Here is a 22363-nt window from a genome sequence, read left to right on the forward strand (position 1 = left end):
TTTTTTTTTTAAATAAAGAAGCCATTAATATGCAAAATACTGTGCCTATTTTCAGTGAAGCATACATAATCACTTTTTTGTTTTATAGGTAGCAGATGTGCTTCCTTTATTGTCACAGCATAAAAGTCTTGGTGCTTATTTCACTCACTAGTTATTATTCTGCTCTTAAGTCATCTCTGGAAACTTTTGTCATTAATGGAGCACTTTCTCAATACATCTGACAGCATTAATAAAGATTCAGCAATTTAAGATGAAAATTGAAAATTTTACTTTTAATTGTCCAACTATCCATAACGTTACACGTAGTTCAGGTTCAATGCCACTTTCTATTCTCGGGCCAAGATGTGTTACTGATTCTACAGAGCTCAAAATATATACTACACTAATTGGTTTGGTCAAAAATGATACAAATTTTATTTAAAAACAACCAAAAAATCTTGTTTATTCTTGTATATAATAGTGAATCATCCGGTCGAGCTATGAATAATAAAAAAAAACCTGAAATGGCTCATACAAGCTCAATTTATTACACTATTCATTTATACTGAGGTTCAGGATTTAAAAAGAAAAAACACGTTCACCTCATAAACCCTCTGAAAAGCTATACAGAGGAATGATGAATTTCTCAGCTCTTTCAATGTTTTAAACTGTAGCTAGTCTGCTTTCATTTTTAATAATCGTTAAAGTGTCAGTGAGAATTACTGCTTCACAACTCCACATAATGTTTTTGGCCACAAGTACAGCGGGGTAAGAAATGACCCTGTAAGTAATTTTGACACTTTCACACAATATAATATACTGTTTCTCCTTTATAAGTGCCCATGTTGTACATTTTATGCTTTATCATTTTTTAAGACCACTTATAACGTTTGCATGGCAGAAACACTTGTAAGTCATTTTTACGAGTATTTTCCAGCCTCTTAATATTGTTTAGAATGAAACAGACATCTTCACTAGGACTAACAAGCACAGAGGCCACGCCTCCTTCACTGAGACTGACAGGCATAGAGGCCACGCCTTTTTAGCTGGGACTGAAAGGCAGAGAGGCCACGCCTCCTTCACTGAGACTGACAGGCAGAGATGTCACACCTCATTCAGTACAATTGACAAGCACAGAAGCCACACCTCTTTCTATGCGACTGACAGGCACAAAGGCCACACCTATTTCACTGGGACTGACAGGCACAGAGACCACGCCTCTTTCACTAGAAATGACGGGCACAGAGACCACGCCTCTTTCACTAGAAATGACGGGCACAGAGACCACGCCTCTTTCACTAGAAATGACGGGCACAGAGACCACGCCTCTTTCACTGGGACTGACAGGCACAGAAACCACACCTCTTTCACTGTGACTGACAGGCACAGAGACCACGCCTCTTTCACTAGGACTGACCGGCACAGAGACCATGCCTCTTTCACTAGGAATGACAGGCACAGAGACCACGCCTCTTTCACTAGGACTGACAGGCACAGAGACCACGCCTCTTTCACTAGGAATGACAGGCACAGAGACCACGCCTCTTTCACTAGGACTGACAGGCACAGAGACCACGCCTCTTTCACTAGGAATGACGGGCAGAGAGACCACGCCTCTTTCACTAGGACTGACAGGCACAGAGACCACACCTCTTTCACTGTGACTGACAGGCACAGAGACCACGCCTCTTTCACTAGGAATGACAGGCACAGAGACCACGCCTCTTTCACTAGGACTGACAGGCACAGAGACCACGCCTCTTTCACTAGGAATGACAGGCACAGAGACCACGCCTCTTTCACTAGGACTGACAGGCACAGAGACCACGCCTCTTTCACTAGGAATGATGGGCACAGAGACCACTCCTCTTTCACTAGGACTGACAGGCACAGAGACCACGCCTCTTTCACTAGGACTGACAGGCACAGAGACCACGCCTCTTTCACTAGGACTGACAGGCACAGAGACCACGCCTCTTTCACTAGGACTGACAGGCACAGAGACCACGCCTCTTTCACTAGGAATGACAGGCACAGAGACCACGCCTCTTTCACTAGGAATGACAGGCACAGAGACCACGCCTCTTTCACTAGGAATGACAGGCACAGAGACCACGCCTCTTTCACTAGGAATGACAGGCACAGAGGCCTGAGAAATAGAAACTAACTGCAAGTTTGTGTGTTTGTGTGTCTACTATCGGTTGAATCATGAAATTCAGTTGTAACTGTATGGCTTAAAAGAGCCTGTAGTCCCTCTATTTTTCTGGAGGAGGAGAAGGACATTTGTCCTTATTTATCAGTGTGCAGATTTGAGTGCACAAAATGATATATGAACAGATCTGTGTCTGATTCCTGAAACTGTACGACATGAAAACAAGTGGTGATTTGTGTCTCAGTTTATGAATCAGCTGTGTGAACCTCACCTGTGTGAACACACACGCCTGCCCATTATTCTCTTTTTTTTTTTTGCATGTCATATGCATAAAACACACCACAATGTGCCATCACATGCATCTCATTTACTAATCCATGCAGGTTTTGTGATGGTAAGCCAATAAAAACAAAGCATTCAGAAGACTACCCAGATCTGAGGAAAGATGGAAAACAGAGCAGAGTGGGGTAAAATTAAATTCCACTGAAGTTGAGTCAGAGATGCTTTTCTCTGAAGTTGCAAATAGAAAGACAGATAGGGAAGTGCTGGGTTTTTTAAAGCTGCTTTTAAAGCTAGTATCAGGTAGAAAACTGAACCATTTCCAGCCTCACTTTCAGGTAGCTGTGTGTTTATAGGCAGGTTTTTATTCATTTTAGAGCTCGGATAGTTCAGATGTTGAAGTCAGGTTTAATTAAAGGTTTATTTATAAATATAGGTGAGCCAAGTTTCAGTTCTGAATAAATCAACTAATCCGTCATAATCATATATCATAATCATATAAACAATAACACATATAACACTAATCATATAAACGAAATGCTGAAAGAACTGAAACGCTGAAAAATATACAACTAAAGAATAAAGTCACCATGTTTTAGCATGTTTTAGTGTTTAGTTTCTCTGAATAAAACTCTGCGTCCATGGTACATCTTGTACACAAATGCAGGACTAATGAGCTGATGGTGGTCCATGCCTGTGCATTCTGATTCACATTTCCAAATCCCATTAGCTACTACCTATTCCCACAGCTGTGACTTCCTTCAACTTTATTTGCTATTTTTATTGTTATGACTTCTACTACTCCGCTTACTCTACTGGCTATACTTATTGATAATACTGATATTGATTTTGATTATATAACTACATGCATATAACTTATTCCAAGTTATTAAAATACTAAGCTCAGATTTACACACACTTCAATCAGCTGTATGTTTGATCATACAGAATCCCCATTGATGAAATTGAAATTGATGGAATTCTCATACGTTCATTTTACGATCAGATCTGGCCGTATGCAGTTCTCATGAACAAGGGCCGCTGTCTCTATAGGAAGATAACACCTGTGTGTGTGTGTGTGTGTGTGTCCATGACCAGACCCCTGTAGTGCTCAGGGATGCAGATATGAAATAATATGACAAAGAATACAAAATCTACTTGCAACAAAAGTGCAAGAAAACATATTATTGCCATCATATTTACTTTTTTACTGCACTGCAGCTTCATGCATTTTAACAAAGCGAAAGCAGACTGCCTTTTTGCGTGTTATTATGTCCATCCTGACACTACCAGCTCCTAAGAAGTGCAAATGCTTTGATCTTTTCTTGCTGAGCCTCCTACAATATTTTATTTACCGGATTCAAAGCATTTTTTTTTTTTCAAAAGTCTGCAGCCAGAGACAGCAGCATGAAACACTTGTTTTAGGATTACTACACTAACTGCCTCTTTCTTTTTAAACAGACTTCCAATTCCTTTTACCAGCTTTACAAAGCTCTTAATGGATTTAGCACTCTTGTACATCTGTGACTGTACACTTGAACATGTGAAAAGTGGAGAATCTAGCTGTTTTCATCTGGGACAAGCTTTGAATTAAGAGTTCAAGTCCATCTTTTTTTTTTTAAAACTTTTTTAAAAATAATTTTTAATAATTATTTTAACACTGCAGTAAACTTGAGTTGTACTCTCTGCATTGACAGACCAGATATAACAAAACAATTTCATAAGTAGCAGGTGATGCGGTTGAATAAGATCAACATTAACCTGTTCTCCAGAGATCACAAGTTCGAATCCCGATGAGCCAGACAGCTAAATTGGTCGTGCTCTCAGGATGGGAGGGATGGCATACCGTCTTTCTCCTGTCAATCACAGTCACATTAGCCAATCATAGGCATATGTGAGCTCAAAAAGATGCACTTAGCTGGTTTCGTGCATCTCAGAGGAAGCATGTTAGCCCTCACCTACCTCCCTGACTGGTAGCTGTGATTGGGGAGAGCTGGCTGGTGGGTGAGAAATAGCAGGTGACCAACTTAGGGAGAAAAATGGAGGGAAAAAAATGTCCTGACTTAATGGTTTAATACATAAACACTGATATGCGAAAACTAACAAATATAATTTCTGCTCCTGTAGCTCTAACAGTCAAGATTAACTAATGATTCCCAGTCAGAACTGGAAGATGATGAGAACTATAATCTGTCGAGTTAACTAAAATGGCATGTGACAATGATCCCACCGATGCTCAAGGTGCCATAACACAGAGGAGATTATTCTGCACTATTAGAAAGAGCACATTGTCCTGCAGTTATTACCTCTAGCACTGTTAGTATTTCTGCAGAGTGCATTCATATTTAAAGCAGATAATATGTGACAAACCATTAATTGGCTAGCCATTAAATAGAAGAACTTCACAATATATTGTTTACTAATCGTTATCACAATATTGACCTCTTGGCAGAAGCCTTCACTTGACACCATGACCCAAACCAAGATAAAGCGACTGATAGAAGATAATTGAATGAATTAAATGTTATGCGATATGGCAAAAATATCAAAATACTTGATATTTTCACTATAATTTTACAATATAATTAGCACCACATGTGAGTAGCAGTTCTGACCAATAGATGAATTTCCAGATTTCTTTTGACATGAGCCAATATAAGTATCCTTGGGCAGATAAATATCTTTTCCCGAGACAGATCACAGGTTTATTAGCTTGTTTTAATATACTGAAGTCTTAGTGAGCAGCATTATAATTGCAATTTGCTATTTTTATACATATCGGCCTGCATCAGTTTGACCAGAAGCAGTGGAAAGGCCTGTGCTTATTTTATTTCAAGCATACTTGATCCAACTAATAAGCTAATTATCTAGCCTTTGGTATGTTGGATGTCTGCAGCAGGGAAAACCTAAAATTGTTCAGGAGTGTAGGCGTCCAAGACTGGTCTTGAGAAACTCTGACTTAGAGGAAATAGTGGCTCCTTGCGATATTGATCAAAAGAGTTGAAATCCCAGAACTGCCAATTTGCCACTGTAGGGCCCTTGAGCAAAGCCCTTGTGCCTGGTGTTTGTAAATTTGTTGATTTTCGTAGCCCCTACATCTCCCACGTGTGCACACACCTGCCATTAGGAGGATCCCTAAGCATAGGAAGGACTGCTGTAGCTCCATCTCCATCAGGATTGCTTATAGTGCTTGTGATATGATGAGCATTTTAAAATAAATGGTTCAGTTATACATTCAGTTGTACATTTTAAATGGAACAACAGGATCCACGCTTTCACAGTGTATTTTTAGATGCTGTAGCAGAGAGGCTAATTTAAGCTCAGATCGTGGCTCTTTTTTTCAATGGCGTGTCTTTATTAGAAAATTTCTTAATATGGGTTTAATTTCTCTTTGTGCTCTACAACACTTCAGAGAGCCAATTGTGGGGTTGTTCTTGGTGCTGTCCATGGTGCTGAAGTCTGTACAGTGGGGTTTAAAGTGCTATAGCAAGGCAGCAAACACTGACATGCTGAAGGGAAATATAGTCGTCTAGCCATCACAATTTGGCCCTTGTCAAAGTCGCTCAGATCCTCACGCCTGCTCATTTTTCCTGCTTCCAACACATCAATTTCGAGAACTGACTGTTCACTTGCTGCCTAATATATCCCACCCCTTGACAGGTGCCACTGTTACAAGATAATCAATGTTATTCACTTCACCAGTCAGTGGTGTTAATGTTATGGCCGATCGATGTATATATATATATATATATATATATATATATATATATATATATATATATATATATATATATATATATATACACACACACACACACACACACACACACCACCCCAGCCAACTGTAATCAGTAATCAGTTATCCAATCAGCCAATCATGTGGTTGCAGCGCTATGCATAAAATTAGATCTCAGTGATGTTGACCATTACATGGTTGTTGGTGCCATAGGGGCTTTTTTGAATATTTCACCTGGGATTTTCACACACGACAGTTTACACAAAATGTTGCAAAAAAAACATCCAGTAAACAGCAGTTCTACAGGAAACACCTTGTTCATGAAAAAGGTCAATGGAGAATGGCCAGGCTGGTTCAGGCTAATGCAAATAGCCACTCTTTCCAATCGTGCTGAGCTGAAAAGCATCACAGAATGCGCAACATGTCGTGCCTTGAGGTGGATGAGCTTCAACAGCAGAAGATCACACCGGGTTCCACTTTTGTCAGCCATGAACAGGATTCTGGGCTACAGTGAGCACAGATCCACTGAAACTGGACAGTTGAATATTGGAAAATTTCATTCTTCAATTGTATCCTGTATCCTCTCTGATATTGGAGAGCTTAATGAAATATTAGTTTTCAACTAATCCTTGAGGACCCCTTATATAGTCACATCTACACACACAAGTATTAAAATTTTTTGGATGATATCTTTATATAAAATACATTATATTGTTATTAAATATGGAATGACTACTGTATGGGTTGGACTTCTGAATGGACTGTGATTTTGTTGGATGTTACTAAAGATAATTTGTATGTCTTATTATTACATATTAAAATTCAATGCCAGTGAATGTTTTCAGAGCTTCATATTATAGAAAATACCTTACATTTATTCTGTTCATTCTATTCATTTAGTATGCTAATCATGTGCTCATATGTTAGAAACTGTCCTCACCTTCAGTCTACACTCTCTGTGCTGACTGTCAGGCTGCTAATTGGGTACATGTGTAGCAATGTGTATGTTGTATATATAGCTGTGATATTCATGTGTTTTTGTAAGAGGTAAAGAGTGTATAAATACATGTGTGATCCTAAACATTTGTGTGGGTAAAATTGCGTATTAATGTAAAATAGCTCTGATTGTGACCCTTCCTCTCACATTTCTGTAGCATGTGGCACTGCAAATGCTGGAGCAGAAGACGAAGGAGAGGCCGAGGCTGGGTGGATTGAAGGAGCTGCCATTTTGCTCTCAGTGGTATGTGTGGTGCTCGTCACCGCCTTCAATGACTGGAGTAAAGAGAAGCAGTTTCGTGGTTTGCAGAGCCGCATCGAGCAAGAGCAGAAGTTCCAGGTGGTGCGAGGAGGTCAAGTCATCCAACTTCCTGTGGCAGACCTTGTGGTGGGAGATATCGCACAAGTCAAATATGGTATCTATGTATACACATTTAGCCTAGCCTCAGCCTATAGAACACATAAAGCTATTGATTAAGCTAAAGTAAATGACCTGTAATGTACACTAAACACTTATTAGCCATTTTGTAACACGGGACATGGTTGGTCCACTGAGTTTATACCCATTTTCAAGTTGCATTAAGCCTAGTCTTGTGATAAACTACATACATTATATTTGCCAAGCTATTGTTGAAGCAGAATTCGTCAGGCCTACACTTTATACCACTGGAATTACTGTTTATTAATCTAGGACGAAGTTGGTCCACTAATCCTGAACCATAAAGCCATTTTCTAGACTCTATAACCCCATCTTTAATATAAAGTAAACATATATTTGTCAAGATATTAACTGAGCAGAAGTCATTTTGGCTATATTTTATACTTAGCATTAAAGTTACTGCTTATTAATGTGGGATGAGGTTGGTCCATTAATTCTAAAGCCCAAGCCCATTTTTTTAGACACAGTAAACCTAGTTTTAAGCTAAATTATGTGTATTTACCAAACGATTGATTAAGCAGAAGTCATCTTGGCTATATTTTATACCACTAGAGCTACTACTTATTAATATGGGACCTTAAAATTGGTCCTCTAAATCTAGTTCAAACCCATTTTCAGGACACAGTAAGTCCAGTCCTGGGATAACGTATGCATATTTACCAACTAATGATTAAGCAGAACTTATCTGTCCTGTATATTATACCATTAGTTACTGCTTATTAACATGGGATGATGTTGGCCCACATGATTGGTCGCAAATGAATTGTGATGGTGTTTGAAGGTCATGGTGATTAGTATTCACACACCTCTTAACGTGTCTTTTCCAAGGTGACCTACTTCCAACGGATGGAGTCTTGATACAAGGTAACGATCTGAAAATTGACGAGAGCTCTCTTACGGGAGAATCGGATCACGTGCGGAAATCTGCAGACAAAGATCCCATGCTCCTCTCTGGTGAGAAGTATAAGTGACATATCCTAAAAACAGTATTATGTAATATTGACCTTGCTCTGCACAATATGCATCTGCATGACAGCTCTCACATGTTTTGCACTGATATTCTTTACACTCGATTAAGCAGTGCTTAAGTGGCTGACTAGTTGATGGGTGTTTAATTAGCCTGCATCTAATGTCATGTGCCTGAAGTTACTGCAGTCATAATGACAAAATAGTTTAAGCTGGATTATATAATATCACATGCCCAAAATTCAGATGTGTTTGAAGTAGAAGATAGTCAGTTGTACAAAATACTGTAACATTCAAAATGCATTATATTGCTTTCATAGGCACGCAAAATCAACACTACCCCTATACCCCTGTGCTCGCTTTACCTAAGAACACTGAGATCCAAAGCATGTTAGAAGTTATGACTTATGATGAAGTGGAGTCAAGTGAAAACAAGAACAAGTACAGATAAACATGGAGTATTTTTAATATATATTGTATCATAGTAATATTGTAAATCCTGACAAAAGATTAGCCAATTATAATGTTATGAAAATTTAATACTGATACACTATATAGACAAAAGTACATGGAAACCTGGTATTTATGCCCATATCTGGGTCTTGCCCAAGCTGTTACCACAAAGGCGGAAGCACACAATTGTCTAGAATGTCTTTGTATGCTCTAGCATTAAGATTTCTTTCACTGGAGCTAAGTGGCCCAAAGCTGTTCGAGCATGACAGTACCCCTGGGCACAAAGCAAGGTTTATAAAGACATATGCTGCGCCCCAATTCGCCTACTTACACTGTGCACTAAAAGTATGTACTCTTTTTGTGAAGAAAAAGTACATATTTTTGCGTGTGTAGCAAAAGAGTATGGAAGTAATGGAACATACTAAAACATCATGTAAAGGAAGAGAACATTGTTGCCTTGGTACCCTGTCACCATAAACAAACGCCTCACTGCATTTCAGCTTTTCTTCATTCATTATTGCTTATATAATTTATACATATAATTTAATTTGCCATTTCCTTGATTTATTTTTCCACATTTCATTTACACGGCTTTAAAATGCATCCTTGAATTTGGCGAAGCAATCAAGTCAGCAAAAGTCCTCCTCCCTCCTGCAAGGATTTGTGGTCAATATGAGCTGAAAAAGTATCCACGGATCCACACTTCGAACATCTACCGGAAATAGTAGACCATCCGGATACCTTTGGGATACTCATTTCAAAATACTATGATATGGGACATACTAACTCTAATCTCGGATACTATTTAGGATGGATAGTAGGCGAATTGGGACGCAGCATATGTTTTTCCAAGGTTGGAGTGGAAGAAAGCTAGTGGCTTGCACAGAGCCCTGACCTCAATCCCAAAGATCACTTTTGGGATGAATTGAAACACTGATTGAGTGTCAGGCCTTCTCACCCAAGCATCAGTGCCTGATCTCACTAATGCTCTTGTGGCTGAATGGATAAATACCCATGGCCACGTTCCAAAATCTAGTGGAAAGCCTTCCCAGAAGAGTGGAGGTTATTATAACAGCAAAGAGGAACTAAATCTGGGATAGGATTTTCAACAAGCACATATGGGTGTGATGGTCAGGTGTCCACATACTTTTGGCCATATAGTGTACATGGACCAAAAAAAAAAAAGTCATTTTAAGGTTAACTATGAATGCTTACGTACATTTCCATTTGTTCCAACATGAACTTCTTATTTACTACCCCAAAAGGTGATTCCCTTTTCAATTTTTTATCCAGAGTGACTAAGGGTACTTTCACATACGCAATGTTTAATCCGTTTAAATGGAACCTTGGTGCGTTTTCCTCTGGTCCAGGAGTGAGGTGGTCTCCGTCCACTTGAAAGAGAACGCAACAAGAAAGCGATTCGACCCTGAAGCGACCCAACTGCAGAAACAATCCATGTATTTTGTGTAGTGGGCAGCAATTTTATGTAGATACCAGCTGCTGAACTGAGCCGGGAGGCACAAACCGAGCCAAAGCACAGAGCTGTGCACTGCAGAAATGCCATGTGTTCTGGATATTTGGACCGATGAATAAAAAGGAATACATACAAGAAATGTTTTAAATTAGTTATATAATCATCTAGTACTTTATTGAGTGCCAGCTCTGTGTTCTCTGTACTCAGGTGATTTTTATGATTTCTACTCGCACTTAGCGAAGGTTTGTTTGCTTTTTTCCATCAAAAGATTCCTGACCAATTAATGAAAGATTTTTTTCAGCCATTTTTAATTAGTTTAATTAATTATATGCAGTCTGAATCCAAACTCAACCAAGTACTAAACACACTAAAAGTATCAATTTCAATTCAATTCAAGCATATAGCTGAACACGTGATAATTCACTGCCCCAAGCTAATGGCATATTATTGTTGCTTGTTAGTGAGCGTGAAAATGCAGCATTATTTGCATTATTGCTCACACTATCATTATTTATGTCTGGTTTCACAGGTACTCATGTGATGGAGGGCTCAGGCAGGATGATAGTCACGGCTGTCGGTGTGAACTCTCAGAGCGGAATCATCTTTACCCTGCTTGGAGCTGGTGGAGAAGAGGAAGAGAAGAAAGAGAAGAAAGGTACAGTATGTTCCTCATATGCATACAAAGGCTCTGGTTTGTGTTTTGCCTTGAGTTTTTGTGCAGCCGATTTTGCACAAGTCTGAACAAAATGTCACTGCCCTCTAAATAATTAAAATGCTCCTTTTTTGTTGCAACAATGAATGCAAAGTGAAGTTTCTTATTAATGCCATTACAAGAAAAGATAATAAGGTCAGTTTTAGCACTGAACTGCAAAAGACAAAATTCAGCAGTGAATTTCATGCCTGTAGAAATACTGTACTAGCTTTGTACAAAATGTACAACTTAATGCTTTCTGCTTGATCTTGCAAGCAAAACATCATACAATGAAAGTATGTATTGCTAATGCTGGTGTATGTTAAGAGTTCATGCTTCAACTGAAAAAAGGGAACTTTAACCATGTTACACATATTCTAAGTGAGGTTATGGTTTATTTCAGCACAATACTTTAAATGCAACAACACTTTCTCACTATGGGTAATACACACAACCTGCCAGCTACTCAGAATAACACTCAGTAACATGCAGAGTGAACAGTAAGCTCAGTAACAGTAAGCTTTGTTAGAAGTTTGACATGTTCTAGTGTTTAGTAGATTTCCTAAAATGGCCGATGCTTTAAGAACACATTAGATAGATAATGCTGAAACGTTGGTAGTACTTTGTAACAGTGTGTTGACATACAGTGCTATAGCACATAGTTAACCAGTAACTAGCCTGTTATCCAGCAGGTTATGTCTAGCCACTAGTACATTTTTCAAGGCTAACCTTTTTGTCTATAGTTTTGTAACTGGTTTGTTGCAACAGAAGTTATAGCTACTAACTAGCTACAATTTTAATACAAATTTAAAAACTTGCTCCTAAGTATACATGAACAGATTAAAGGTTACCAAATACTAGAAAAACTGATTATTTATTTACTAATGAATAGAAACTATTTTAGCAAAGGCACCATAAAAATGCTATATTTCTGTGTGGTGTGCGTATAAATGTAAAATTTCTAACCATGTGCTATTAGTACATATGGATTTAATGTACATTAACTGATGTCTGCTAAGGTTTAGGTTTTATTTAAAAAAAAAACTTTACTAATTCCTCAATACACATGCTTTCTGTAGATATATATAACTCTTGCACATACTTTCTGCCTAAATATCTGCTAAGAAAAAACAAAACAAAACAAAACATGCCTTTCAATGCCATTTTGAAACATGAAATAGGAAGCATCATGAAGTTCAACCCATTACGTGACTCATTTGCCTGGCCCTGGGAGCGGATCGATTTCACTGCATCCATGTTCATTTGAAGGGAATCTCATACAGCCAGTTTTTGGAGGGCCAGGGTTTGATTCCTGGGACTGCACCCAGGTTTGAAAACGCACACGGCAAAACTGTACCAAACTCTGGGTGCAAACAAACTTGGGTCCAGAAAAAAAAAAAAGTTTGGTTGTGAAACTCCCTAAAGTGTTCAAATACGATTTGTGGCCAGTGCTTTGATTTGAGACCCAGTAGGTCTTGAGTTCAATCTTTTTTGTATGACAAATGCGAACATTTTTAAAAAATAATGTTAAAAATATTGTGAGACAAAAGGACTTCTTATCCGCGTACAAGATAGCCCAGTGTTAATTGCTAATGTCTTCTGCACATGTAAGGATGTTTACCTTACTAGGTAAAAGGTAAGAATAATAATGTTGTGTGAAAATAATGGTGCAATATTAACACTAGGTAAAACAATGCAGTCATTTCCTGACTTACAATTGTAGACCAGTGTGAATGTGAATTAAGAACTTTTTTTATGACATGAAATTATAATGATTTTCTAGTAGTCCAATGTAATTTGCTAATACTGTGCCACTGTGAGGTCTTTTTCATTCTTTGTAAACTACACCTCATGGGGTAATGTATAGAGAAAAATCCTACCATATGAAGATGGGTAGACCAATGTGATTTGCTAATGCTGTGTACCAGTGCGAGGCCTTATGTTCTTGTCATTCTGTAAACTATAACACAGGTCAGGCAATGGAAGATGGCCGACAGCTAGCAGGTAGAGTATTGCTCTGTTTCCCCTGGACCCCACTTTACCCCAGGAATAAAGAAGTTACCCCTTAATCCTTTTAATACCCTTTCCCCATCCTCAGCCCAGCTTCGATCACAGCAATTCTCTACTTAAAAAGAAAAGCTTGCCCACTGCATCTTTTTAAGTCCACAGATGCATCCCATCCATATGCCTGCATAGACCTGCTGAGCAATGGGTTGACCAAATCTTAATCAAATCTGTGTAGAGCATAGATCAACTTAGTGGCTTGATTTATTTTAGGAGTTTGATTTACCTGTGCTTTTGGTGCTTTGAGTAGCACCAGAAGTTTATCCAGATTCCTAGGTGAATCTTGTAGAGCCTTTTGATGCTGCAGCCATGCTGCTGTAGTTGCGTGGCTTATATAAATATGTACCGTCAACAACAGAATTATTGGCACCCTTCATAAAATTCGCTGAACATAAATAGCACATGTATTGATACATTTGGGAATGCTGTACTGTTTTATTTTAATGCATACATTTCCCTAAAGTAGTGTAGTTTTCCTTGCAATTAATCTTTGGTGAATCTGATCCTGGAGAGAATAACAGCACTGAGGCTTTTCCTGTAATGAGCCTTTTCTTGTAAAAACTTATAGAGTGATCTTGGATGCTCCTCCATGTAGAACATTTTAATCTCTTTTATATTCTGCTGTTTTTGCGTGTGGATTGTCCTTCAGGTTTTCTTTAGAGTTTAAATCTAGAGACTGTTCATTGCAAAATGTTGATTTCGTGTCCTGCATATATTTCTGGGTTAATGTGAATGCATATTTAGGTCATTATCTTTTTTTTAAAAAAAAAAAATCCCATAATGTCAGAGTCTTGACTTTCTCGTAGAGGCAGCCAGGTTTTGGAATATAATATTCTGGTACTTGGCAAAATTCATGATGCCAGAAGTCTTCTCAAGAGCCCCTGGACTACTGGCTGCAAAACAGACCCAAAATTTGGCCTCTGTGTCACCTCATATTTAAAGCGCAGTGAACCAGGTGGCCATGGATGAAGAATTAAGTGTTTGTAAATACTCAGGGGAACTTAAAACAGTAAAATATAACGGGAGCATGTATGATTTGCATTTTGTTAAAAAGAAATTCTAGGGGTGCCAATAATTGTGACACATGGTTTTGTTAAAAAATGAAGGGTTTTTATTTTCTTAGAATGAACTACTTTAATTAAAGGTTCATTTTTCCCTCATATTTTCAGTGTGAGCTTAAGCTACTTAACCACAAAGACATTTTTCATAATCACTGTTACCCATCTATAACAAGGGTGCCAATAATTCTGGAGCTGACCGGAGTTATCATAAAAACCACAAAAGCCTCTTGATTAAAGTTTTATGAACTGTCAATAATCAATGGAATGTGATTGTATAACATGATGTATGGCAGGTGGTCATTGAATAACATTAATCACTTCGCGTGTATCTTCTTGCGTGTGGAATACGTACTCGAATTTTCATCAAAAATAGACGACAAATTGTAGTGTTTATCAAGCTGACACTGGTCTGGTCTCTGAAATCTGGTCAATCCTCACGTTTCTGTGCCATCGATCATGATGTTGTTCTGTGCTTCAGTTTTGTTTCGTGTCTGCCCATATGTGATTATATGTGACGTGTCTTATGTTGTGTTTTGAATGTGTTGCTCATTGACGAAGCCATTCCCTTTGACCAGGAGGCTTCAGTCTTATCCGCAAAGAGCCGGCGTGTCTGCAGGCTTTCATCGCAGCCAAACAGGAGGCACGCTTGCTAGCTGATTGGACGCTAAGACGAACTGATTAAACGAGGGAATCAGGTGTGGCTCCTGCTTGGTTGCAGTGAAAGCCTCTAGCTGCCCCAGCTCTTTGCGGATAAGACTGACGACCCCTACCTTAGACTCTCTGTTCATTTGAAAGCTGCATATTAGAACTGTACTAAATCGTGGTTACGACACTCTTAACCATGTTATTTTTGTTCACTGTTATTTATTTATTTATTTTTTTGCCATTTGGTACTCGCTAGACTGCTCCCATCCCTCCTCCCACCCCATCGCAACTATAGCCACCGATGGTGCTGCAGGTGCAAATGCCCCTGGTAATGCCACCCTAGTCAATGGTAGGTTGAGAAGACCTCTGTCGCTCCTTTATGGCTTCATCTCTCTATTTGTCTCCTCCTTTTTTCTCTTTTTTTTCCATGACTTACGTCTTTTGCAGATAGCCGTCCTGCTGCATGCCACCCTGAGTTTGTGAACTCCTCCTTTTGTTCCTTCTTTATAATACTTCTCCTTTTTTTGTGTAGTGATAGATATCTGAATACAAGTGTCACAGTAGAGGAGGAACTCTAGCAGCAAGCTGAATATGAAACAAATATGAAATATGATTATGAAACAAATTCAAGTAGATGAGTCGATTCTGCTGCAGGCTTGTGGGGCAAGACTTAGACTAAGAGTCCTTTTTAATTTATTCATCTACAGAAAATGCAGCTTGACTGAATTTGCTGAGTGACAAGTATGGGTCAACATGGCCAGAGCTTGACAGCTACATGAAATCAAAACTGTTAAATCTTGTTACCTCGTCCTTGGCTACATTGCGCATTTATCTGTATCAATCACTTGAAAGACAAAATTCTTCTTTGTCAGTAATCATGCCTTTGCCTCAGTTTTGCCTCTTACTAAATGGCCTCAGATTTTTCACCTCAGTGTTCACATACACAAAAGGGTCTAAAAATGACTAATCATATCATTTCATGTGTCACCTGTCCTTCCCCAACACCTAGCTGACATTGAACAGAAAATGCTGAGTCAGCTTGGCTGTAATACTGACTATGTGCACTTCATTTTGTACCAGAAGTTTGAAACTATAATAATAATAAAATCCACAAGCTAAATATTAATTATCAACATATTGAAATATATTGCAAATGCAAGTAATGAGAATCAAAAAAAAAAAACATTACTTCTGCTTCACACTCATTTTGCTTAGCTTTTGTCTATTTGCAGATTTTCTGACTTTTTTTTGTTTGCTTATGGAATCACTCTTCTGCTTCTGGAAGCTTTATTTTGCTTCTGCAGTCTTTTTTTTTTTTGCTTCTGACTTTTGGCACATTTTTATGGGGGTCTTAGAAGACGCCATTCACCTTCTACAGTATCTCTATTGTTCAACTGATTTTAGAGAGGGAGGTGCTTTGAAAGTTGGCAACGCCCACTCCATTAACGGCAAACGTCCTCTCTGACATGGCAGAACGGACAGGGCCGAGTGCTCGGCAGCAGCGAAACTGTACTGTAGTTAATAATTTGAGTAGCTACTGAATTGTTTTCAATTCACACATATGTCTTTATCATACAAGTGTCTTCATCCCATCCAGGTGAGTATCAGTTTAAAGAGCTAACGTTAGCTAGGTGACAAGGCTGAAACTGGCTTCTTATTTGGATTTTCCGTTTCACCTTAAAAGGTCCAAGTCTTATGATTTTGTGCCTGTAGATGGCATCATGAAGCGCACTAATATCACATACAGATTCCTACACCATTATATCCTCGTTCCCAAAACTCTGACATTTTCATATGAAAATATGTGTATTATATTGTAGAAATACTCAGTATGAAGAATTGTTAGTAGGATTTTTTTAATAATGGGCCTGTGAACATGGCATTTGAGACTATTGGATGCAGACAAATTGCACTTCCTGCCTAATTCCTGCACCATTATCTCAATATTAACAAAAGTTCACAGGGCCATTATTTAAAAAAAAAAATTCTAATAATAGAAAGATTCTAATAAATTTAGATTCTAATAAATAGGACCAAAGATTCTAATAAATTTCTTCATATTAAGCATTATGAAAGTACAGTATATTATGTTTAATTTCATGCAGAATTATCAGATTTTTAAAACATTTTCATAATGGGGAGATAATAATATAGGAATTAGGCAGAAATTCGATAAAAATAATCAGAATAAGAAGCTGGTGAATAAGAAGCCAGCTTCAGTCTCGTCACCTAGTCATCTTTTTAAACTGCTACTCAACTGTGGATGGAATGAAGACACTTGTATGATAAAGAAGTACGTGCGAATGCATCTACAAACAATTCAGTAGCTACTCATATTATTATTTGTCATCTTTAAAATGGAGCTACAATACAGTTTCCCTGCTGCTGAGCACTCGGCTCTGTTCGTTCCGCCATGTCAGAGGACACACCACCTGTAATGGGGTGGGCGTGGCTAACTTTCAGAGCACCTCCCACTCCAAAATCAGTTGACCAATAGAGTTTTAAGGTGAATGCCATCTTCTAAGACCCTTGTAAAAAGTCAGAAGCAAAAAAAGGTTGCAGAAGCAAAAGAAGATTACAGAGGCCGAAGAGTGATTCCAGAAGCAAAAAAAAAAAAAAAAAAAACAACAGAAAAATCCTCAAATAGAAAATTAAAGCAAAATGAGAGCATGAATCAGAAGTAATGTTTTTGAAAATTTTATTTTGATTTGATTCTCAATACTTGCATTTGCAATATGTTTCTTACATTTTGATAATTAATATTTTGCTTGAGGATTTTATTTTATTTGAAACTTTTGGCACAAAATTAACTCCATACCTCTCACTCCTCATTGACTGACTGCAGGCTGATATCTAGATCTGACTCCATGTTTCATTTTCTCAAGCCAATCAAATCCCAATGTATAAAACCATATCCCTCCTTTCTACATTAGCCCAGCCCGAATGTTCCACTTCACTCTGAAATTTGATCGTATGATCGTATCACATTCACATGATATGACATTAGCTAAGTTAACTAGCTGGCTGTGTTTAGGTAACGAGATATTGCTAGACTATTAGCCTGTATAAGTATTGCTGATATTTTATGTTAAACAGTATGTTGCTAGAAAAGAAGAAGAGGCTAGTGGAAATGTCACATGATAAGGATTGAGATTGGTTGATGAAATTTAACCTAAGCTCTGGCCTTGTAAACCCAGGCTGCCCATCACTCTGCAAAATTTGAAAAAAGTGCAAAAGCACAAGTCCTTGTGGTAAACTATAACAGGTATCTGAACAAGATTCGTCTACTACCATTGACTGTAATCGACTGTTATAATATTAGAAATTCATTAGTATTGTCCTTATGATTGCCTGATACATTATTCTCCTTGAATTGGATGCTATCATTTCTTACAGTCGCAGTGATTGATATCAATATTGTGATTATGTCACAATAACTTTTCTGAACGTATTGTCAGTATGGTTAATACTGTATTGTGAAAGCATCAAGTGTCCTGATATATCTTTGTCATATCTCCCACCCCCATTCTGCAGTGTGTTCAGAGACAGGGATTTGATCTGATCCAGGTATTAGACTTCCATGTGCATTGAAAGATTTAAGCTTCAGAAAAATGACTTCTTTGTGCAAATTTTGAAGGACAAGTAGGTCAGGAGCCGAAAGAACTTTGGATTCTAGTTTATTCTTTTGCTAGCTTGAGAGACACCATTCATAACAACAACAACAAAAAAGTTAAAAACATTGTAAGTTCAACAAATTATTGAAAAGTCTCTGAAACAATAGAATTATAAGGACAGAAGCAACACACTCAAAACCTCAGCGAAGTTGGCATCTTATATAATCAGAAAACTGAAGTATTTTGTTCATTTTGGCTGTGTTTATGATGTACAATTCATCGAGCTTGCACTGCACAACTGTCAACTGTTTACAAAATAAAACAGAACAGTGTTACTTTCGACAACACGAACAAACTAATTGTCTGTTTATATGATCTCACATGTTGTGTGACACAGTACTCATAACCAATCAGTTCCAAACAGTGCTAGTAGCTCCACCCCATCCAGTTCACATGCCCAGTCTTGAGCAGGTACCAAAAATTTTCTGTGAACTGGAACCTTTGGTACTGAATCAAACCTTCCAGTACTTTGTTTGCAGTGAGCATAGGAATGCCAATGAATATAACCTCTAACTGTATGTTACAGAAAGTTTAAATTCATTACACAATCATTTGTGCTACAAATACTACATTTTTCAACCATGCCATTTCTAAGTAAATACATTTAACATATGCTCACAGTGCATTATGGGTAGTTGTACTTTTACTGAAACTCCACCATATTAATACTTCCGGTGAATATGAGGGTTCTAGCATTGGGACAGTTCATAAAATGGCTGACATTGAAGAAGAATAGGAACTAGATATGACTAACATTTGAGACATTCACCCAAGATCAGAACAGAACAAGCTAATGAAATAAACTAGCCATAGGGCTGTTAGTACTTAAGTTTAAATTGTTTGGTTTGTACACTCTTATTTTCCTCTTCCGTTCCTGAACGTTTTTAGTGTTTAGTCTCCCTCCATTCGTGGTGTTGCATGCCCATCCTCTTGTCCGTCTCTCCTGCATGTCCTGTGTGGTCGTGTACTGTTGCTCTGTCCCTCATGGTTGTAATGTTTGCGTGTTTTATATGTCTATGGAATATCTGAATAGCTTTTCCTGTGCAGTTGATTTTTCAGTGTTAAACTCTTGGTCATAATGGAACAGTACATGTCCATGTATAACGCCAAATCAGGAATGAGAACTTGGAACAACTTTCGTACAAAGTGTCAAAAAGCTCTGCTTTTAAGACAAAATTCAGATATTCTGTGGTGAAAAGACAAAGAAGGTACTAAACCTTAAACCCTTAAGACTTAAAGTTACTAAACTTTTTTCTCTGCCACTAAAAATCTGAGAACTACATAATATTATTCCCACATTTTTATATGAATACCTATGAAACTGGTACTTATTTCTCCTTTTCACCGACACAGAGCCGGTTCTGGTTCAAGAAACCAATCAGAGAAATTTTTCCTAGTGCACACTGAGGAGGTTTTTCCTTCTGGCTTTGAAAATGTGTTTAACAAATCATGTCTAAACAGCACAAAGATATATTATAGATCTATATATTGAATTATCAGTTAATGTTTCCAGATTGGTGTACCTAATACCCAGTTTTACTAGCTAAGTCTTCACACAAAAATGACCTGGGAAATGATCTGGGAAATCCTTTTAGGATTCTCCTTTGTGCCGCTCACTGATAAACTGCCTCTCGCTGATAAACTGCCCTATCTGGATAATAGTTTAGTCTGATGGACTCTGATGGACAGGATGAGAGGAATGGCCTCCTCGCCCTGAGTGCTTGGTTAATTGTGCGATCTTTGAGTCCCAGCAATGGTTTTGTCTGGATTTAAACTCGCATTTCCTTGAGCCAGATCAGCACTTCAGACAGTTACACCACATGAAAGTCTGAGTTGCCAGACTACTATGTATTTATTGCTCTAGAAAATAATAAACAGACAACTCATTATACTACTCAGCTATTGGTTTTAAAGGATTTTTTGTTAATATTGACAAGGTTGCCAGTAAATTTTTTGTTCCTCACACTATTGGCTTACAGATTACACAGTTTTTGTGATGTTAATTTATTTTATTTGGTCAACAGTATTCTTTAAACATGTTTATCGATGTATATTAGTGTATATGACCGCTGTGTGACTCTGCATGACCTTTGTATAAGCAGTGTAGTTTACCATGTGGGTGATTTCAGCCAGTGGAACAGGGTCTATTCAGGGTGACCAAATGTAGCATTGGATTTATTCATTTATTTATTTATTGTCAGCTGAGATTCATCACACTTGAATTGGTTTTGATTCAGGCAGTGGCTCCATGTCGGTGGAAAAGCACTACTAGACAGCTTCTGCAAATGAACACAAGTTTAGCCCTAAAGCAGAATAGTTGGTGCTTATACTTTGGCGCATTATTTTTTTAATTAATATTTTTTAATTTTACTTTTTAATTGAAGTTTTTTCATTTTTTAATTGAATATTTTTGAATGACTTTTGAACGCCACATGGCAGAGCCGTCACGCAAAAATCCCACACTGTGCTTCAATACATCATTATGATACAACTGTGTGTTATGTATGTTACTGTCACTGAGATGTTGACGAAATGTTCATCTTCTGTCTTCCTTTTTTATTTTGATTTCACTGTTGCGTCCCTGTGATGGATGTTTTATTGTCTGCTCTCTGTTATTTTTGTTCCGTGTCTCGTATGTCTCCATCGTAGGTAAAATGCAGGATGGAAATATGGAGAACAACCAGACCAAAGGTAACCTACTTTCACTTTGAGCTCTCACACCTGGTTTATTTCCTCTTTTTTATTCCGACCCACTGCCGTTGTTGGTGCCGCCCATTAATCAGACATGTGTTTTCAGTGTTGTCGCTACTCATTCTGTCTGCTGCTTCTTCAGCGTGTGTCAGAATCACTTGATTATCTCGATGATCAGATTTTTGTCTCACTCTGTCTGAAAATATTCTAGATATTATTCTAGAACTTCCCTGTAGTTATAAAGATGTCCGGGACATGTTTCCTGGTTTTGAGACTATGGGTAAACAAATAGTTGTGGAAATACTATCCTTCTGAATGGAAGCTAAATCAATATGTGGTGATCTGTCTAAGCAAGCCAAGTGTCTGAATAACTAGGTACTATGAAAGAGAAATGAAATATTTGTATATAGGAAAACAGAAGAAGGTATGGAATATACAGTTGGTTTTAACAGAGTCCTGAAAATAATGGTGACTATAAAGTTTATGCATATATAAACCTCTTTATGATTGCCATCAGGGCACTTCGACACATTACATTCACATTTGGCAGATACTTGTATCCGAAGTGAAGCACGAAGCCATTTGGCCAAAACGGTAATATATATAATACCGTAATATATATAACGGTAATATATATAAAAAAACCAATTCACACATTTCCCCTTATGTATGCTGTAAGCCAAAATATGTTGGTGTCTGAAGCTTATTTTAGTTCGACACTGGTGATACAAAGACAACTTTGCTACCAAGTAAGGATTCATATATTAAATTAATTCCTAAATTAGCATTCCCTCACTTGTAAAATCTTGTTCCATAATCTCAAACAGACTTTCTTATGACATTATCCATTTAATTACATAGACAGTAGTTCCGATAAGTTTTGTATATTAATAAATGTTTTATACAGACATTTTATGGTAGTAGCGAGGCACTGCCTTTTATGGTGAGTTGATGTGGAAATGCAATTATTCTAGTACAAAAGTCTGTCACTCTCATAGAAAACTAAAGAAGCATACTTCAGACACCAAACATGTCTTGGCTGATCGACTACATTTCAAATAAG

General features: G+C 37.9%; 1 protein-coding gene across 14 annotated transcripts in view; it reads left to right on the forward strand.

Moving 5' to 3' along the window:
- The window catches only part of atp2b2 (ATPase plasma membrane Ca2+ transporting 2), a 169501-nt gene that overhangs the window by 113169 nt on the left and 33969 nt on the right, over nucleotides 1-22363 (forward strand). For 8 of the 14 annotated variants that reach the window (XM_026932428.3, XM_026932426.3, XM_026932435.3 and 5 more), the window contains 6 exons: nucleotides 7301-7558; nucleotides 8410-8535; nucleotides 11004-11129; nucleotides 13137-13169; nucleotides 15192-15284; nucleotides 21259-21300. In XM_026932428.3, coding sequence (XP_026788229.1) covers nucleotides 7301-7558; nucleotides 8410-8535; nucleotides 11004-11129; nucleotides 13137-13169; nucleotides 15192-15284; nucleotides 21259-21300 — 678 coding nt within the window. The remainder of the gene's footprint in view (nucleotides 1-7300; nucleotides 7559-8409; nucleotides 8536-11003; nucleotides 11130-13136; nucleotides 13170-15191; nucleotides 15285-21258; nucleotides 21301-22363) is intronic. The other 6 variants (XM_034314114.2, XM_053226921.1, XM_026932433.3 and 3 more) reach the window with 4 other exon arrangements.

Source organism: Pangasianodon hypophthalmus, chromosome 20 (assembly GCF_027358585.1).
Source record: "Pangasianodon hypophthalmus isolate fPanHyp1 chromosome 20, fPanHyp1.pri, whole genome shotgun sequence".
NCBI lineage: Eukaryota > Metazoa > Chordata > Actinopteri > Siluriformes > Pangasiidae > Pangasianodon > Pangasianodon hypophthalmus.